This window comes from Uloborus diversus, chromosome 2, assembly GCF_026930045.1.
Source record: "Uloborus diversus isolate 005 chromosome 2, Udiv.v.3.1, whole genome shotgun sequence".
NCBI lineage: Eukaryota > Metazoa > Arthropoda > Arachnida > Araneae > Uloboridae > Uloborus > Uloborus diversus.
The window spans coordinates 12,745,055-12,767,245 of record NC_072732.1 but is presented as its reverse complement, the minus strand read 5'-3'; the positions used below and the strand labels follow the sequence as shown (position 1 = coordinate 12,767,245).

Sequence of the window (22,191 nt, the reverse complement as noted above, 5' to 3'; positions counted from 1 at the left end):
AGTGAACCTCCATTAAGTACAGCAGCCGCTTCCTAGTCTACCGTTGATGCTACTGCTGTGTGATCTTTAATTAATTTTTCTGAACAGGATTCTGAACATATACCAATAAGATGTGAGCTACCAGAATATAATCAAATTTTGACTTTAACACATCAATAAAAGATACATTTATAGTAGTTGTTTTGTCTTGTAAAATAGAGAAATTAATCCTGGGATAATGTGTATCATTGTAAACTAAACTTAAATGAAAGTGTGATTTCAAATGAATTGAAATAAAAAAGATAGGATCTGGTGGGGTAAAGTGGTCATAAAATCGCAGGTTTTCAACTTAGGTGGATAATAAATACAATAAATTCTTTAAATACTTAAACTTTTTTTGTTTTTATTTTACATTGCATTATTAAAGAACACGGTACATTGAGTTTTAGGAAAATTAATATTGATTTAAGTAGTTTTATAACAGTTTCATTTCCCTTTGTATTTATGACCATTTACCCCATGGGGTGGGGGAAAGTGGTCATAGCATGGGGTAAAGTGGTCATAGTTAAAAATAGAAGCAAAACCGTTACGAATAACCCTAATTTTTGTATATTTCGGTTACTTTTTTGTTACGAGTATATGCGGGTATACAGGAGTATACTATACGTGTTATGTAGACATGAGTAAACATGTTCATATATGAATAGATAAAAGTATACATCAGATACATGCATGCACGTGCCTACTTAAGTGCATATGTGTATACACGAGTATATGAGCATGTATACTTGATTACCTACAGGAATGAATACGTGTCTACACGAGTATATACGTGTCACGTGTATATGCAAGTATATACGCGTATAAACGAACATCATATGCACGTTTGCAGGTGTATCTCGAGTATATACGTGCATATCTGAGTATATACGTGTATAGTCGACATATATACGCATATATTAGTGTGCATACATACTTATACGGGTATACACGAGTTAATTCGTGGATATATCCAGTGCGTGTTTGGTACGTGTCTACTCACGTATATATATACCCACCAAAAACATTCTGTAAAAAACTAGCCAAGTCTCGATGGAGCTGCTTGTTTATCTCTAAAAAGTAGTGAAATCTAGACAAAGTCATGACAAGTCTAAGGTTCCTTACTGCGATTTCTTTATTATTATAGTTAATGTTGTGTGACTTGGCCGTTAAACATTCTTTATACGTTAGTGGGCACAAGTCAATTTTGTTTACACGTTTTCCAAGTGGCAATTTTAAATCGTCAATGGGTAGCGGTTCTGGCGAAAGATTGGTGCAATGGTGTCATGGAGCACCTGGTTTTATACCCTTGTGTACCCTTTAACGGCCAAGTCACACAACATTAACTATAATTATAAAGAAATCGCAGTAAGGAACCTTAGACTTGTCATGACTTTGTCTAGATTTCACTACTTTTTAGAGATAAACAAGCAGCTCCATCGAGACTTGGCTAGTTTTTTTACAGAATGTTTTTGGTGGGATTTCACTTCTTTTTGTAGAAACATTTAATTTGTGTAATGTTCGAGTAGACTAAAGTTAGGCTAGATTAAATTAGAAGATGTGTCCCACTACGCTGGACTTTAGCAATGACAGTCGATTTTTTTATGTACCAATAGTAGAAGGGGGCATTACCATATCTCTAATACACCTGAGGGCTCTTCATTAGATACTTCAGCTTTCGATTTTTGACATCAAATGAAGCGGCCCGCCAAGTTGAATATTTTTTATAAAGGCGTTATGTCGATCTCGAATAGTTTGGTTGGGCTCTTGTGTTTTCTAATCAGGGTCACTCGAGACCTTCAATTAGCCTAGTTTTTATAGTTTTCCCTTTATGTGGCCATCAAACCCTAACTCTGTACCAAATTTCACCTCTCTGAGTTTATGGGAAGTACTAGTTCTATTTTGATGATCATGAGTGAGTGAGTGTCATAAATGCGAAACTTTGCTTTCGCTTAACTTCGGAACTAAATGACCTACAGACTTGAAATTTCGGATTTTAAGTATGTGATTATAGCTTACTGGATGACGAAAATTTCTGCGTTCTAGTCTCACCAGAAGGTTCTCAAATAGGGGCCCGAAAATGCGGCGAAATGGTTCCAGTAAAGATGGTACGGCAGTGTTTGCTTCGCGCTCGACTTGGCGGGGGCACTGCCGTGCCCCCAAATATATATATATATATATATATATATATATGGAAGCACGAGTATATACGTTTGTTTACGTGTAAACACGATTATATACCTGTTTGACGTATAGACGTGCATTTACGTGTATACACCAGTACATGTGTCCACGTATATCCACGAGTATATCCGCTAATATACATTAATGCTTACAGAATGAATCCAAGATCTTGGGCAAAATCTAAGTGTTCTGAAAGAGGAGGATAAGAGGCAAAGAATCATGAGAAAATTGTGTTCGCTGACGCGCTACATGCACACAAGGTCAGAAACTGATGTTAGCAAAACAGGTCACAAAATTGTTACACAAGGATGATCTTAGCCGACATTTTAGTTTTTAAGAAATATTAAGAGAAGTTGTTGAAAGTTACGGCCTGTAGTAGCTCTAATACACGCATCGCAACAAAAGCGCAGCGACTGATGAAAGTTTTTCAAAAGTCTCGTAATTGCAACAGAGTGATTGCGATGCATGTATTACAGCTGCCGGCCGCAAATTTCCTCATTCACTTTAAAACTTTCTTAAAACCTAAAATGTTGTGTAAAATTATCTTTAAATTGTGTATAAAAATTAATATATTAAAATAAATGTATTAAATTGTGTAATAAATTTGTGACCTGTTTTGCATCCATCAGTTTCTAGCTTTGCGTGCATGCAGCGCGTCAGCGTTGAGTTTGTATCCATATGTTTCTTATGATTATTGCTTTTATCCTCCCGTCTAACACCTTTTAATAATTTGCTCAAGAGTTTAGACTCACCCTGTATACATGTATATCATATGCTTGTATACGCATATACTCGTATATTTAAACCTGTTTATTTTAAAAACAATACATATTAAGTGAAATTAATATTTAATTTATATCTGCCTTATTCTTAAACATTAAGTGACTTTAAAAGAACAATATTCGTTAAGCCTAATATTATGACCACTTTACCCCATCTTACTTAAATTGTTTTAAAAAATCATTCAAAATAGATTCAGCTAACTGATAATGAGTAAGAGTTCTTGAGACATGTAGGAAGCTTCCTGTGCAGTCAATCTGTTCATAACTCTAACAAACAAAATTTCCCAAAGAAGTTGAAAAAGGTGTTTACATTTTAAAAATTTTCACATTTACACAAAATATTTCTTTTTACCAAATAAAATTTTGCCAGCTGTAACATTTTGTATTTAAAATGTAATTTCTAAATGCACTACCCTAAACTAAAATTTTCACATTCATTCGAACATTAATTTCCAAGCTATAGCCATTTATTTGAATTATGACCACTTTACCCCATTGACCACTTTCCCCCACCAGACTCTATGCGTTGCGTTAAACGTTTGACTAGTATGGTACGATAAAAGTAACCTACTGTCCAACCACGGATTGCATGGAATTTTCAAACGTCCAGATAAGACGAATCTGTGTGAATAAGGTAGAAAAGTTAAAACTTGATGCGCATGTTCCGCTCATTTGAATTTGCTCCTCTGCTTTTGCAAAAGCTGACATCACTAAAAAATAATAGATTTGTCCATTTCCGGCTGTAAAACGGATGTTTGTCTTTCCATACAATCCGTGGTCAGACAGTACCTTTCTACTGTTGATGGTGTTGTTTTTCAACGATTTCCTTAACAATACTCGTCACGAACACTTTACATTATCAGTAAGCATATCTTTTATCGATTCGTTAAGGCAACACCGTACCGGCATATATATCTGTAAAGTTTTTTTTTTTACTCCAAGATGGTCGATAGCTGTTCTCTATCACAGAATACTGATCTTTGATCTTAATATGCAAATACTTTAGAAGGGTTTCCCACCCCCAAAATCAGTGGCGCCGAAGCACCGTCCGAATGAGAATGCACCTTCCCTTTGAAGCACCATGCCGCTAAAAATTTCAATGTCGCAGTCAGCAACAAATAGCCTCCTCCGCCCCTTTCTCTGTTACTCATGCTTTAGCTGCTATTATTAGAAATACAAACCTAGAATATACTGTTACGGATCCGGTGCGACTTCCAACTTTCTTGAAAGGACGACACAGTTCTTGAGAAAAACACAGGAGATTTATTTACACTATGTACAGGAAAGATCGTTAACAACTGCTAAACTAATCATCAGCAATTAAGCAAATATCAATCGACACCGTAAACTCAACGGTTACACACGTATTTGCATTCAAATACGCAAAACAAAACAGCGAAATGCTTCGCAATAAACAGAGCTAATACACTCTCGGTACTACTTCTCAATCGAGACTGATTTTATATCATGCGGGACGCTATTTATAGACATCGAAAGAGAACTCTCAAATATTCCACAAGATTCTCGAAAATCATAGACCGTTATTTTGTTTCTTTCCATTCAAAAATTTTATCATTCAGAAATGAGGGGCCGTATACTTCGGCCGAATGTACGGGGGCTGTATATTCATTACAAGAAACTATTTACAGGTTACGATACTACAATAATTTTAAATGAAAGATAATTTAATAAACGCCAAGTTTAGCTAGATTACGACAAATTAATCACAAAAATAATTACTATTTACAGAATTTTTAACAATACTCTTCTAAAAACAACTCACTCAACACGATTCTGTAATGGAATATTTTGCTGCTAATGGACGAAGAATGAAATCTAATTATAAATGAACTGTTAAATTAAATGCAGTATTTGCGTCGAAAAACTCGAATGTTGGTATTTTAGTACTATTTTGTTATAACGCTACATATTTTCGATCTCAGTTTCAGTCATTATTTGTTTTCCTAACGTGTTGCTGATATGCATTTATAACGTATTTTTGTAATTAAAGCTTTTTGTAAAGCTTTTGCTATTTGTTTTTGCTACATAAAAATGTTCTATTCAACATGATAGTTACTAGAATTAACGCTCCTTATTCAGAAAACACAGATATAGGGTAACACCCCCAGTAATTGGCATGTCACCAGTGATTGGCACTTCCAACAAAAATGTCCTAAAATAAGATTCATATCCAATCTTTTAAAAGTAGAAGGCTATATACCAACTGAATGTACATTTACTTTAAAGATTGTAACTTCAATTCATGTTACTAAATGGCAGCAGTGCGTAGGAAAGAGAAACAACTGGGGCTTGTGTCAAATCAGCCATTTTTGTTGCAAAAGCTTCTTCTCTGGATTAAGGGAAGCATGCGCATCAATCCATTAAAATCTGACTTAAAATATATTTTAAACTTTCGTTGTCAAAAGTTTTGTTTAGTTGGAAGGTGTTACTTTGAGTGGGTAGAAATATATTTTCTGTCCTTTTTTGGATTTTCGAAATAATGATGGATGCCATTTAGTGGTGCTTCAGTTTTGCTATTCTCTGATAATTGGCACAAAGACTTATAAACACTAATGTGTTGTGCAATATGTTACTGGTTTTATTTCTGATACTTTTGCAGCAACTATATTGTATGGGTTCTACTATTGATTTGAATCCTACAGAATATACTGTTAAAGTTTTAAGAGAAACAATAAAAAAACAAAAATGTTTGGCCTTCAGTCAGATATTGCGACGGTAGAGAATCGGTTCATTTTTTATGGTCCCTCAGAATCATCGGGTTTATGTTCCTAATGTTCCTTTTTCTGTGGAAACAGGTATAGGTAATTCGTAAAGTCAAAACTTCATACGACCGACTATAAAACAGCAATAATCTCGATATTTTTTTTCTATGCAACTCCAAATTTAATTTTATTTCTCTAAAATACTTTTTCAACGTCAAGATATGTGATTTAAAATTAATTTATGTAAAATTACCTACTTTAAATTAACATTAATTACATTTCTTACGATAATAAAATTTAAGTAATCTAAAAGTGAAAAATAAAGTGATTTTCCATTCTATTAATATGTGCCAATTACTGGATCACAAGGTGTCATACACTAGGGTATCGGGTGCCAATTACTGGTGATTTTGGTAACTTTTTATAAAAATATTTTTATAAAAATATCAATTCAAAAATTTTTTATTTTAGTGCACTAAATGGATGTACAGTGTGAATTCTTTAATACAAAAATATTTCAAGTGAATATTTTTTTTCTAAGTAATAAAAACAGAGGTAAGTTTAAGGACAAACTCTAAAAGTGCCAATTACTGGGGTCGTTACCCTACTACAAACAAATATTATAAAGCATTAGCATTAATATGAAGACAGTTTGACACTGCAGCTGCTTGAGCCACCGCACGTGCCTGCACTAATGTGAGAACTAAATAAATACTTTTGTGTTTGAAAAGTAAAAGAAAATAAAACAACTTAAAGAGGAGCAGATTTTTGCAGGAAAACTGCATATTTTTTGGGTTTCTAAGATCCCTTTTTTCAATGGGGAAAAATTGAGCTTTTGGATTCAAATATACACCCGATAAGAGCTTTTTTATCGCATGTCTTCACGTCTAAAAGGTCACTTTTTTGCAATTAAAAAAATATTTTGAACTTTGACATTTGAATTCAAATTTTTTTTTTCGCAATCACGATTGTGCGTGTGTATGTTGGCGTGTGTGTTTGTGTGTGGGAGGAGGGGGTATGTTTGTTTGTGTGTGGGGGTATGTGTATGTGTGTTTGTGAGTGTGGGTAGTTGTATGTATATGTGTACGCATATGTGTTTGTGTCTGTGTGCAGGCATGAGTGTTTGGGTAATTGTGTGTATGTGTAGGTGTGTGTGTATGATGCGTAGGTGTCTGTATGTATGCGTGTGTGTGTATGTGTTTGTGTGTGTGGGTGTATGTGTGTTTGTGTGTGTGGGTGTATGTGTGTTTGTGTGTGTGGGTGTATGTGTGTGTGGGTGTATGTGTGTGTGGGTGTATGTGTGTGTATGCCTGTAAGTGTAGGATATGGACGCAACCTGGAGACTTTGCTCGCCGGAGGAGCAGCATTGTGAGGCCGGCCAGCGGTGGTGCAGCAGAGGGTGCTGGTGGGAAAATAAAATCTTAGGAACGCCAAAAACAGTCAAGTGAGAACAATAAGCAATCGTGATTGCTCAAAAAAAAAAAAAAAAAAAAAAAAACGTGTTTATTGAAACACCGAAAGACGTGCATGCAGTGTTTCTGCAAAATTAATGCATTTTGACGTTATTTTATTTTCTTTTACGTTACTTAACATCAGACGATTGCGGCGACCTGGGCGCAATACTTAGAGGCACTATAGCTATTGCCGTCAGTAGAGAGCTGTGCTATACTGAGAGTGGTAGTGCAGTGTCAACAACTACTGGTCATTTTAAACACACATGTAACTTACATATACCGATTAATTCCGGTTATAAATCTCCCCAGACAAGCATCACGGGTTGGGGTTGATACACTTTATAGAAAATTAATTCCTCACTTTTATGACCTAAAAAGCTAGAGTATACTCACCTTTTTGAAAGGAATTATGTTTTTCATTAAAAAATAATAAATTGTTCCCAATTGGGTTAGTATTTTCTTAATTTGATAAGGAAAAATCTAGAAGTAAAACAAATATGTCCCTATGTTCTAAAGAAAAATCCATAAATGATTTGATAAATGCTGATCCAATTATTACAGAGATCACGTGACCCGCCGATAAATTATGTGTCGCCGCACATTTGGATGGCCTTTCCAATTAGCACTCCGTTTACAGAAACATATAACAAAGTGCTACGATGAAAAATGGTGTGAGCACTGACAGATAACGATAAACACATCTTTTTGTGACAGCAAGTTGAACAGCCGAACCTAAGAAGGGAATTTCCCTCACACAGCCAAGATGGACGGAGCAAGAAAGAGTCGCTTGATTTGGAGCGCCTTGGTTTTTTTCTTCCTGCCCACTGTAGGTAAGTTCAAGTCCACGATTAGAAAGAGTCAGAGATAGTAAGTAACATTTGGAAATTTGTTTGCTACGGTTTTTTTTTCTTCTTTCAAATTGAGTGCACTTTAATAAATAATTGTAATAAAAGTTGAAAGTATCTACTTATACGCCGGATGCAATGTAGTATGAAATAATACACAAAAAAATTCCGTCCTGGACTGAACGAGCCAACTTTCCCGTATAAACCTGTGTAAGTTGACCACCTGCGGTGCACTAATTTAGTTGTCAACTTAAACAGGTGGCCAACTTACAAAGGTTGATTTATATGATAAGGGATAAAACCGTGCCTGAAAAAAGCGGTCAACTAAGACAGGTGGTCAACTTTACAGGTTTTACTACCAACATCGACTTTCTAGCGTCTGATCAGTATTATTTCAATTACCTAAGACTGCATATGATGTCAAACATACTTTTTTAACATTTTATATGCCTCTCACATCTGATGAAATAAATTCGTAAAAAATAAATAAACGAACTAATGAAGTAGTAGCACCGTTTAAATAATGCACGTAATACATTTTTTGTATAAAGTATATTACTTGCGTATAACATTTTGTTCGTGCGTCATTTCTTAAATCTTCTTCTTTAAAAAAAAATCCAAATAAAAAGCTCCTCAAAATAAGTATGTTTTTTTTTTTTTTCAAAATCTCTTTGTAGCTCTTATGGCTAAAAGTAAAGAGCATTGAAATTTATTTTTTCCTCGTTGCCAAAAACTAAAAAATAAATAAATAAATATACTTCAGAAAATAAATAAACAAATTATAAAATGTCTTCTTAAATACATAGTTTTCATCTAAACCTTAGAATCCGTATGCACAGCTCTTTCTTTCAGTAAAAAACATAGCACTCGAAATTTTCTTTTAACTCCCGTTGCCAAAAAAAAAAAAAAAAAAAATAGAAGTTCGAAATGAAAATAAAACAAATCATCTCACCAATCATTATTTTACAGAAAACCAGGGCATCGGAGTCGGAGACGCGGAGTTAAAATTTATTCTTCTTGGATGGCGAGGTGGAATTGGGGGGAGGTAAAGGAATAGGAGTGGAGTCAAAGGGTAGGATATCTTCTTTTTTCTCGCAGAGTCCATTTCTGCCAAGGCTGCGGAGTCAGCGTCAGAGTCTAACTGATTTTGGGGGGTACAGATGTCGGAGTCGGGAGTTTTTTTCAATTATAATAGTCGGAGTTATTTATTTTCCCTCCAAGCCCATATTTCTGCCAAAGCTGTGGAGTCAGAGACGGAGTCATGGAGTCGGGAGTCGGACTAATTTTTGAGGCAAATATTCAGAATCGGAGTCCGAATACATTAAAATTCAGAATCAGAGTCGGTCATTTTCCCTCCAAACCCATATTTCTGCCAAGGCTGCGGAGTCAGAGACGGAGTCATGGAGTCGTGAGTCGACCTGATTTTGGTGAAACAGGAATCGAAGTCGAAAGCCCTAACGTTCAAGAGTCGGAGTTTTGAACTGGCCATTTCCCCACTCTGCAGCCCTCGCAAAAACATTTGCGCGTTGATTTCATTTCCTTTTGATTCAGTCATACTTGTCTATGACTTCGATTTTTATTAATAACTTTTTTTCTATTTCTCGAAACTAAAAGTTGAAAATATATTAAGAACCTGCATGATTTTTTTAACTTTGTGGAACGAAAAAATGTTTGTGTTGTCGTTAATGTTAAAAACTTTAGAATTGTTAAAAAAAAAAAAAAACCTTAAAGTAGCTGAAAAAATATTTTCCGTACATCTTCTTCATTAAGAGCATTTTCCAACCAAGTTTGTTTGAATCAAATCCGCCTTTAAGTTTGGGATCGTCATGGAATTAAATTTCCCCGTAGGCACTACTGTTAAGGCTTTTTAAACTGTTCAAAATCGAACGAAAAATTGTTTAATCCAAAAAGTAAACTATAGGAATGAGGAATCCTCGCCGGTAACTTTTGTGCAAAAAAAGTTTGTTTGAATCGGACTATTCACTCAAAAGTTATTAATGGGGAGGGGGCAGACAGACTGACAGCCAGACTTGCATTTCCTCAAAACCCTATTCTCCAGTCTTTAATTTTTCATCATCTTTTTAATCGTTTTATTTATCTTCTTTATTAATAATTAAGCTGAAAGTGTGTCCGGAGAATGTCTGTGACGCTCATAGCGCCTAGACCGTACGGCCTATCTTCATGAAATTTGACACAGAGTTAGTTTGTAGCATGGGTGCGCACCTTGAAGTGATTTTTCGAAAATTCGATGTGGTTCTTTTTCTATTCCAATTTTAAGAACAAAAATATTATAAGATGGACGAATAAATTACGAAATTATCATAACGTGGAACCGTAACATGGGCACAAGCCAATTGGCGAGATACGAAATTATCATAACGTGGAACCGTAAGATGAGTACAAGCCAATTGGCGAGAAAATTCACCATACATTATTTGTAAATATACAGGCGAATCAAAAGACCTTTTAATTTTTCTATTACGGGCAAAGCCGTGCGGGTACCACTAGTACAGAATAAGAATAATAAATTTCAGGAATTATGTTTATGGAATTATTATATTTTTCAATAACTGCCTTCTGTGCAGCCGGCTAAACAATGCTTGGAAAAATAGATAAATGTTCATATCCTCTGCCAGGAAAAATGTGACACCAAACTGCACGCTTATTGTTTTTTCTGGATTTCCATTTTCATTGGGTGGGTATTCAGTTTAAAACGTTAATACACTGTTTCTGTTTTAAGGAATTCCACGAGTTGTGAGACAAATCTTATCACCTCAGCTGTTTTAGGAATATATCAGACTGCGGAGAGTGATCAGACAGCGAAAGTGAAGACCCCAGAAGTTGAATTAAGAGTTGCACTTTCACTTGATAATGCTAATAAAAAGATTAAATTACTTAAAGTCAGTTTTAAGTGATTGATATGACTCCTTTCGAGACAAAAAGAGAAAATAAAAGAGGCCAGGCAGACAAAAATTGCCCACAGTTTTCATATACACAAATCAGGTACATTTTTAATGTACCATTCGGGACCCCTACGACAGTGAAGGCCCCTCGACACACAGAGAGATGGTAAATCCACCACTGCGTTAGTGGGATTTTTTTTCTCATGCTAAAGAGAATAACAGTTATGCAGTAGAAGTAAGATAAAAGCAAGACGTAACATAATAACTTTCAAAGAATACCGAATCTGCGAGCAAAAACATAGCAAGTTCTGAAACATGTGAGTCAAAAAAATATTCCTTAAGCAATATGCTACAAAAATGCGAGAACAATTATTTGCATTTTTAATGCACAAGATGCATTAAGAAACAGAATTTAATACATTTTGGTCTTCCCTCTCCCTTTTGCATTTGTCAGAATTTTTTAACATTCAAGCTTTATTAGTATATTTTTCCAAGTTCTCAATGCTTTCAAGCACTTGGAAAAGAAATTTATTTTTTCAGGTAATTTTCAATAAAAATATTAAAAAAACGAATCTTTCATTTTATCGGGATTTGAAGGTTTTCAAGAAAGTTGGACCCTAACCCATGGCTTATTTTGCTTATAGGTAAACCCAGCTCTGCTGCGGAAATTTAAAGACACCAAAGTATTCCCTCTGGATATTGAACCCATAGAAACTGTCATTTAGAGGAAAGGAGGACAATACTGGTCACATAAGGAAAAACATAAACAACTAGTCAAATCTATCTACCCCCCCCCCCTTTTTTTGTTGTAAAGCCTTAATAATTATTTGTAATCAACTAAAGTTCGTATAAGATTCAGGATCTTCATAGTCATTTATTCAGCTACACCATTGATTATGTGGTAATGCCCGCAATGGTAGCGTAATCGTGCCAAAAATTTTTATATAGCATTTAACTACACCATTGATTATGTGGTAATGCCCGCAATGGTAGCGTAATCGTGCCCAAAATCTTCATATAGCATTTAAGTACGACAAACGTTACAATTTGCACCCCGGCAAGGAAAGCGACAAAACTAAAAAAAAAAAAAAAAAAAACAGCACTGGAAAAAATAAAGGTTTTACTCAATGGTAATTTTATGCGTTTTAATCTCAAATACTACTTTACGCACAAAAAAATATATATTGGGGTGTTTACTGGTCAGTTTTTGTTAAATTGATAATACATAGGGGAAGCTGCTGTACCCACGGACGGTTGTACCTACGGATGTTGGTTGGGAAATTCCGGGTATCGTCAAGAGAGATCCTAATTGGGGTTCAATGTGTGTGCCACAGCAATCTCCAGTACCCCAGGAAGTTTCAACGCCATCAAACGAACATTTAAGATTCTATCACATTTTTTTGGTTTTAGTAGGGTCTAAGTAAAAAAAAAACATGAGCAATTTCTTTTTTTATTTTTTTTTTTTCGTCCGTCGTGGATTGTATTATTCATTTTTGTTGTAGGTATCATGATTCCATACATTTTAAAGGTTTTGTTTCTGATTTTTAATGTTGTAAAACTGTGGTCCTGTCGATGTGATTGCCTTGCAAAACCAAAATGGCATACCTTTGTACCCAAGGACACACAACCATGTGTACCCACGGACAGAAATTTTTCGTCTCCTTGGGTCACACATGAGTCTTCTTACAATGTGAAGTACCTCACAATAGTGCCTCGTCATCAACGTCCGAAATTTGCTTTCAACAATGATGGTGAATTTGAAGTAGGGCTTGAAGTTATAGTGTTGAAGTAACCCCCACCTGTTGTAGGATCTACAGGCCGTCAATCCCACCTATTTTCATTTGTAGTCAACTTTTCTAGATTTTTGTTTGTTTAATCTTAACTGAGCTTTTTGTGGTGGGTTAGTTTTGGTTAAGGTTTCAATTTGCATATAAATTGCAGTTATTATGTAGATACATAGAGAGCCATGCGATCATGAATCTAGTTATTTTTTTGTTAAAAAACATATTAATTATTCATAACATCATTAACTCTCTTAAGAATAACAACTTTTTTAAAGAGTTCACTGATGTTAAAGATTAAGGAAAATTTAAAAAAAGGGAAAAAGCCTTCGATTAGTTTTTAAATTAATTTCTGTTGGAGATTTTATTTAATGTTATTTTCAATGGATGTTTGAAGTATTTCAGTATAAAATCTATATATATATAAATGAATGTTTGTCTGTATGTCATCCATGAAGTAAAAAATACCCGGCAGATTTGGCTGAAACTTTCACTGTTTGTTATTTTTGGTACTGGGAATGTTTATAGACCAGTTCGAAAAAAATCCGATCGATAGTTCCTTTTTTATTCCAATTTACGTCACAATCCATTGGATAAATACGAATAAAATGATCGGCTGCAGAAATTACTTCGCGTGAAAGATCTCATTGATAAGAAGTTAGCTGTTGCATTTTTCTTGAGTTTGAACAAATAAATTCTTTCTTCATTGTTTTATGGCTTTTCAAGCAACGGGGGGATTTGAAACTTTTTCTATTTGATATTTTTAGCGATTGATTGATCTTGCAAACTGCGTAAGTACAAAATTTGAGTATAGTCACGGCTTCACTTGATACCTGGACCGATTATTATGAAAATTGCTATATATATGTATTTTTCCACGGAGAAGGTGCATAATATGCTCATTGAAGCCACTCGCTACCAGGTGGCACTGCAGAGTAGCAACTTCTGCCCCGTTCAACCGATTGTCATGAAAATCAGTATAATGATGTATTTTTTTGTTGGCGTAGCAACGCGCGTCGGGTTCATCTAGTGGCTTATAAAAATGTATTGAGTATAATTGAGTTCCTCAGACCTATTTATATATATATATATTTTTTTGTATGTCCATGGGTACAAAAGCACCTGTCCGCGGGGTGAACGGGTTGTTGTACCCACGGACAAAAAAGATGGTTTTTAAGGAAATTTTTTTGAGGTTGAAAGTTTTGAGATTTTCACCTGACAAAAATTATCAAATTAGATGATAAGTTGTAGATTCTGCCAGGATTTTTTTCCGATCGATTATCCATTCCCAGAGACCAGCAAAAATTGAAAAGTAAATTTTGTCCGTGGGTACAGCAGCTTCCCCTACCTAACAAAAAACTGAGTATATATATCTGTATGTATCTATGTCAGCGCTACTCCTGGTGAACGACAGAAAACTGAGCATAGAACCAGGTATCTAGGTATCTATAGATTCGTAGATTTCTTGACTACATGTTCAGCTTTGCGGCATAACTGTGCGACTTTAATTAGGAGAGACATCAACTAAAAACGATTAAAAACCTAACCTTTTGTCCTATCGGTTCTTCTTTCGAAACACTTTTCCCTATAATTTTCCCCATCATTCTGCAAGGAGATAAGCGGAAGTAACTCGCAGAGCGAAGGTTTTCCTTTCTAAAAGCCACGTTATCGTGCGTTCAAAATTTATCTCTTTTTTCTGCATAAGGGTTTAGTTACAAGGTCCGCGAAACAGAACCGAATGATTTTAGAGCTGCGCCACGAAAAAAAAAAAAAAAAAGATACACTGTTTATAAATTAACTAGAAAATCGCCCGTCAAGGTATGACTGGTGAAAATTGCTTCTACGTTTGAACAAACCCATTGTCTGTTCAGCGATATTTTGATATTTGAAATTGTAACCGTAACTCCAGTGGATTAAACCTAAGCTCCGGTAGGTAGAGTTCATTGTTGACCATTTTTTCGTTTCTTCACTCCCCTGAAATGACACAGTCTTACAAGTAAAACAGTTAGATTACCGGATCGAGTTCAGCTTTGTCAGAATAAAGTCTTTCCTTGCATGTTAAACATTACCGAAACATATCATGACATGGCACGAGTTTCATTGTTGAAACACGCGGGTTACTCTATAATCGGCTGTTATTTATATGAGGATTACCGACGCAGGAAATGTATTTTTTAGCCTACTTTCCCAGTAAAAGTCAGAAAAAGAAGAAAAAAGCATGAAAGAAGGCTTAATGCATCTTAAAAATATCGTGAAAAACAAAAAAAGAGTCAAAAATAAATAATATAATTATATAAATATCGAAAAATTAAAAATTGGAAAGTAATGTATTGAGATGGGGGAAAATGTCTGTCGGTCTGTCTGTTTGTCCCCCCCCCCCTAATAACTTTTGAGTGAATCGTCCGATTCGAACAATTTTTTTTTTGTTCGAAAGATCTCCGCAAGGACACCTCATTCCCATGCTTGACTTTTTGATTTGAACTATTTTTTGTTCAATTGTGAACAGTTCAAAAAAACTTAACATTGGCGCCTACAGGGAAATTCAAAGCAATTCCGAACTGGGAAGCGAATTTCCTTCAAACAAAATTCGTAGGAAAAAGCTTTTAATGAAAAACTTGTAAATAAAATATCTTTTTGATTTGAACAATTTTTCGTTCAATTTTGAACAGTTCATATCCCTTAACATTAGCGCTTATGGGGAAACTGAAAGTCAATGTAGATTCCGTACTTGAAGGCGGATTTTTTTTCAAGCAAATTTTGTTGGAAATAGCTCTTGACGCCAAAACTCCAGACTCCGACTCCGAGAAATTAGGGGCACCTGACTCCGAATCCGACTCCAGTGCCCGACAATTAATCGGACTTCGGCTCTGACTTCGTAGCTTTGGCAAAAATTTATACACGGAGGACAAATGACTGACTCCGAATCTTGGATATTCGTCTCCGACTCCTTTATCCCAAAATGAGATTGACTCCAACTCTGACTCCAATTGTGAAATAATTATTGTTAATCTCACTTTTTTTTATTTTCACGCTAAAGTTTTAATTTAGGTATTCAGTTTTCGGCGAATAAACTCGAAGTCATTTATGTTTCTACATAAAGATATGCGCAGACGTTTTTTTTTTTTTTAACAATGAAAAGTATTTCCTTAAGTTGACATTTTATTGTTTTTATTTATTTTGGTAAGTGCATTAATTCATTTAAGAAAATAGTTTTGGCAACAGGGAAAAAAACGATTTTTTTTAATATGATGTATTTATTTTAATGAGCTTATTAATTTAAATTATTATTTTTCGTTTTGAAAACTGTTAAAGAATTTTTTTTAATGGAAAAAAGTGTATTAGCTGCTTTGTTTAAAAGGTGCTGCTATTTTATTTGTTCATTTTCTTCTTTTTTTTAAGCATCTAATTTTTTTAGATGAGTGAGGAATATTTTATTCCTAGAAATTAGCATAAAATATTTTAAAAATATGTTTGAAACAATTTGCGATTTTAGCTATTTTTGAGAATATTGATCAGGTACTAGAAAGTAGCATGGGTATACGGGAAAGTAGGCTCGTATAGTTCTAGACGGAACTTCTTGTTGATACGATAGTTTTTACATCTTTACCTTTGAAGGAATGTAGTTTTACGTACCGAAAACGTGTCATTTAAATTTCTTTCGCTAAGCGAAGCCAAAGGAAGTACAGCTTTTAGTACAATATTTCCGAAGAACAAAGTTAAACACCAATCCACCAGGGGCGGATTGTGTCAGCCGTCGTAGTCGGCGAGGCCGATGCCTCGACCGCAAGCGGCTAGTACATACTTAAAGTTCGAAAAATTCTCTTCCAAGTTATAAAATTTTAATATGTGTGATTTTTACACCACTACGCACCAGTTATATAAGCTAAATGGGTGAGAGTTTTGTGACGAGAAACAGCGTTAAATTCAAATTTTGAGTCAATTTCTGGTACGTCTTTTCCAAATTTTGATTTGTGCCATTTTTCTTGTCGGGGCGCGATATGGCGTTGAGTGGGATTTTCACACACCTACATATGAGGCAGTGAGAAGCAAAGGGATGTAAGTGGACATTTTCAAGTTTTGAGTAAAACGACTTTAAAGATAACGTCCTAGGTAGGCTTTCATTGATTTTTTTTTTTTTTTTTTTTGCTAAATCATGTTGTACAGCAAACTTTACCTGGGCTACTAGTAGTACTATCTCTTGCCCCAAGAGAGAGGAGTGGTTTACCTACAATTTGTATTGGTTATCTCCAAATTTTTAATTTTGCCACTTGCATCCCTTTGCTTCTCACTGCCTCGTATGTGTTTGACTACTTTATGAGGCTTTAGGCTTACATATGCCAAATGTTGTAATCACATATTGCATACAACAGAAGCACGTGTCGTTATCTATCTAAAATTCTCTACTAAAGCAGCAGACTTCTATCTACATACCCAATGTGATGGGAAGTAAATCATCTAGGTCGTCATAATCATCAGCAGACTAAGACCCATTAATGTAAGCTGGGCTCAATCACTGAGCTAGGCTTACCTGAGCGTCATTACCATGCATTTTTATGTTGAACTTCAATGTTTTATAATTGGGTCGTTTCCGAAATTTTAGAAGTTTTTTTTTCTGATAGCATTAGTGATGTAAAATACCCGGGTATTTATTTTTAGGGGTAAATACCCAGGGTATATACCCGGGTAAATACCCAAAATGGGTAAATACCTGGGTATTTATTTCAAAAATGTATATTCAACTAAAATACTTTTCTGTATGTATTCCATTATGTATATATACAACCAACCATATACAAAACAATACATTTTTGCCCAAAAATTGTATTTTGATCACATATTTAAAGAATTATTTTGTGAAACAGCTTAGCAATCTAATATGATATTCACATTAAATGTGTTGGATATGCCTAATCAATGTTGATACCCAAATTTCAGATATAAAAAGTCATTCTACAAAAAGTAAAAAGCTTAACTGATTTTAAAAAATAGCAAACATCATTTTTTTAAGCTCCTAGTCTTTTATAACTCAGTAATATGTCCCTGCTTGACATCAAAATGTAACGAAATGTCGCTCAATTTATTATTACTATTTATTTACCTATAACTTATGCAGAAATTTCCTCCAAACTTAGTTCAATTGTTCAGGTGTATTCTGTATCACACACACACACATATATATATACACACACATAATATACATAAACATTTAAAATTTTTAATCTTTTATTTAAGGGTTAATGTTTAAAATAGAAAATAGTCACCTTTTAATACTACCTAAAACTTCTTTGCAAAATGCGCAATTACTACGGGATTTACCCTGTCTTCGGATAAATACCCAAAAAAATATTTACCTTCCCACCACACAGGGGAGCAAATGCAAATGAGCAAGGCAACAGAAAAGAATATTTTGCCTTTTTTTTTTTTTTTTTTTTGCTTATTAATGTGAAAACTGTTTCTATATTTTCTATGTTATCACTTAAATATCAATAAAATAAATAACACCATAGTCTTAATAACTTCTCAGTTTATTCTTCCAAACATCCCTCATGCTTACTTTTTTTTATTACTTCCTTTTACAAAAAAGGAAGTATTGTATTCGCGAAAAAATTTTCACTCAAAAATCGCCCTTAATTTCCATTTTGCTCACCCCCAAATGAATGTTGAGTTTTTTTTTCGATTCGACCACATGCGGAAAAGTGCCTAAGAATGTATAGACACGCGAAATATCCATTTTGACCATCACCGAGGTAATTACAACGACTTTTCTCGTGACGTCTGTATGTATGTGCGTATGTGTGTATGTGCGTATGTGCGTATGTGCGTATGTATCTCGCATAACTCAAAAATGGTATGTCCTAGAAAGTTGAAATTTGGTACATAGACTCGTAGTGGGGTCTAGTTGTGCACCTCCTATTTTGGTTGCATTCGGGTGTTTCTAAAGGGGTCTTTTGCACCTTTTTGGGGGGAAATCATTGTTAATTTCGATGCAAACTCAAGTGGTGTTATAATTTGGCGGTCACTTGGCGATATATCGCCAGTCTTTTGGTTGCCAAGTTTTGTCGCCAACTTGGCGAAAAATTTGGCGATTTTTTTTTTTTTTAAATCTGCTTTCAATGTGGCCATTGCTAGTGATATTTAAAGAGTTAGAGAGAGAATCCCATTAAAATTGCAATAATAGGGAAATAGCATTAAATTGGTGTAAAAGGAAGTCATGTGATGCACACATCAGCTCGTTTTGGATATGACTAACCTAGATTGTGATTTTGAAATCCTGAAGTTCATAATGAATTGCTTATGCATCTCCAATTATGACATTGAAAAGAAAGATTCTTTGGTTCACGATATGTTTCTTTCATGATTTCATCAAATCTTTCAATAAAAAATATTATAAACTGTGTAATACATATGTATATATCAGTTTTACCAATTATTTCATATTTAGATTTTTAAAAAAATCCAGTTTACTTTTTTGCATTTTTTGTAAAATACCCAGTTTTTGGGTATTTACCCAGGCCTTGGGTAAATACCCGGGTAAATACCCAAAAAATATTTACCTACCCGCTGGGTATTTACCCGATCCACATCACTAGAGAGCATTCTTAAAAACATAGGATTTAACCATTTTTTAAATAATTTTCCGAAGTTTAATACTATTTGATAGGGTCTGGTGGGGGAAAGTGGTCAATGGGGTAAAGTGGTCATTCTTCAAATAAATGGCTATAGCTTGGAAATAAATGTCCGAATAAATGTGAAAATTTTATTATAGAGTAGGGCAGTTAGAAACTACATTTTGAATACAAAATTTTACAACTGGGGCTTTCCATAGTGACTAACATAACATTCGCAGCTGATTTTCAAACTCCTTTTACTTACAACAGGAGTAAAAATAAATGTGTTTTGATTTAATATGCAGATTTAAAATGTACAAGGTGACTATTTTTCATTTCTACCAAGAATTTGAAGCAAAATAAGCGCTGGCAGGAGTTTTGTCACCAAAAACGGCATCGTGACTAACGTAACATTTTTGCAACTCTGAGAAACAATGCTTATGTTACGAGGCAATTTTTTCTGAAACTTACGCAGGCATTTAAAATTGGCCGATATATTTGTAAGAAGTAAACAATCTATTTTTAAAAATGTACTACAGATTTATTACAGATGAATCTTTTTTGGCCCTTAACGGTGCTTTTACGAAAAACTGTGTGCGACTAATGTAACGTGACTAACGTAACCATCGAATGACAAGCAATGAGTGCATATAAAAAAATTTTGTAATTAATCTCTTGCTCTTATATTACTTTTACATTTTTTAGGAACCTTCTTTGTGTTGCATTATGGTTCTTCCTTTACTTTTGTTCCATATTAGTGCAAGAAATTGACTAGAAGGATTCAGTTCAGTTAACTCAATTTGAATGTGCGAAAAAAAATATAAACAAAAAAAAAAACTGCTTTTACAAACTGAATAACATCATTTTGGGCTAATTAAATCCTAAATATCTCTCTTTTAAAAAATTAACTTTATGCAAGTTGATAATTTCATCGAATTCTAGTATTCTGCCGATATACTAGTTATCGTTATAAGAAACTCCGTAGTACTTTTCAATGGCATATTATTTTTTAAGGTTTATTGAATCATCAAACGAATAGTGTTGTGCATCCTTTTGAATTAAAATGTAATATTGAAAAAAAAATATTCGAGCGTTTTTGCAGAATGCATTTTCATTCCATATTTCACCGCAAATGTTTGAATTTCTAAATGATCATTCTTGCATTTTCTGAAATATATGGCAGCAGCGCTTATTGTCACCGTATCAAGTAACATCTTCAAATGTTTTCCAACGAGCAGCCATTACTTCATTTTAATAATAGGTGGAGATGTATTTTCAAAAAATTGAGACGTTCTCCTTTTTTAAGACTATTTCTATTATCTTAATTATTAGCTTGGATTCTGGGGTTGAATGCACATTCAGCAGAGTACTCATTTTGCTTTACTAACCTTTTTTCTTTTTTTTTATAATTCTTTAAATTGGAAGTATCTTTTTAAAGACCTTTAAAAAAGTATTTTTTTCTAAGTAAACAGAAGGTCTACAATGTAATATTACTGGTATTTTTCACCCTTTATGTTTTTAATCAATATAAAATGCCTACATATTCAAAATTGTTCATGAAAATGTACATTAAATTAAATAAGTTTTAAGTATTAGCAGTTATTTTTGAAAGTTACGTTAGTCACATGCAAACTGTTACGTTAGTCACAGCTCAAATGTTACGTTAGTCACACTAATTATTTTATATCTACTGATACTAAAATAAATATTTTGCATTTTTTAAGTAGATATGACACAGATGTAAGAAAATAAAAAGTGCTGTTTGGTTTAATCATCTGGTTTAGTTTTTAAGCAGAAAATAGTACCTTTTCGTGACTAACGTAACTTAAATATTTTCAGTGAAATAACCAATATAATTAAAATACTTATCTTATAATGTATGCAAAAAGAACAGTCAGTTTTATTGGGCCAACATCTAATCATTTAGAAAAAACATAGTTCTTTTAAAAATTTGCAAAAAATTTTACATTACACAAGAAAACGTAGACGCATGTTTTTTGCACATGCTAAGCCTTTTCTACAACCTCGCACGTTTAGAGCCTGAAGAAAAACACCGAATGAAATTTTTGCAAACTGTTACTGGATTTATGTACTAAAAAGTATGCTGAATGAAATGATAGGTCACAATTAAGGCTTTGTGGGAAAAAAAATTCTGAGGTTGAGGTTGACATTTCTATGGAATGACCCAACTGGCAAAATTTTGTTTCGTAAAAAAAAATATTTTGTGTGAATATAAAAGTTTTTAATATAAACACCTCTTTTAACTTCCTTGGGAAATTTTGTTTGTTAGAATTATGAACAGATTGACTGCATAGGAAGCTTCCTACATGTCTCAAGAACTCTTAATCATTAGCAGTTAGCTGAATCTCTTTTAGATAATTTTTTAGAACATTGTAAGTAAGATGGGGGTAAAGTGGTCATAATATTAGGCTTAAACAAATAGTGTTCTACTAATGTCGCTTAATCATTAAATATAAGGCAGATATAAATTAAATATTAATATTACTTAATTGGTATTGTTTTTACAGTAAATGGGGTTAAATATACGAGTATATGCATATGCATTTCGCATATACTAGTGTAGGCACGTATATAGACGTATTCACATAAATGCACCAATAAATACTTATATGAGTATCTGCAAGTATTTTTAATGTATACAGATATACATGCGACTATACACGTATATACTCGCATGTATATATAAACACTTATATACTCAGGTAGACACGAATATACGCGTACGTACTCGAGTAGACACTTACATACAAGCATATGGTATACAAGTAAACAGGGTGAGTTTAAACTTTTGGGCAAATTATTAAAATGTGTTCGAAGGAAGGATAAGAAGCAAGAATCATGAGGAACATATGGTCACAAACACAATGCTGAC

At 34.0% G+C, this 22,191-nt stretch overlaps 1 protein-coding gene across 1 annotated transcript in view; it reads left to right on the top strand.

Annotated features, from left to right (window-relative positions):
• The first annotated feature begins 7,883 nt into the window (after positions 1-7,883).
• The window catches only part of LOC129217816 (uncharacterized protein CG3556-like), a 50,624-nt gene continuing 36,316 nt past the window's right edge, over positions 7,884-22,191 (top strand). The window contains exon 1 of the mRNA XM_054852154.1: positions 7,884-7,991. Within this exon, the coding sequence (XP_054708129.1) occupies positions 7,925-7,991 (67 nt within the window). The 5' untranslated portion in view covers positions 7,884-7,924. The remainder of the gene's footprint in view (positions 7,992-22,191) is intronic.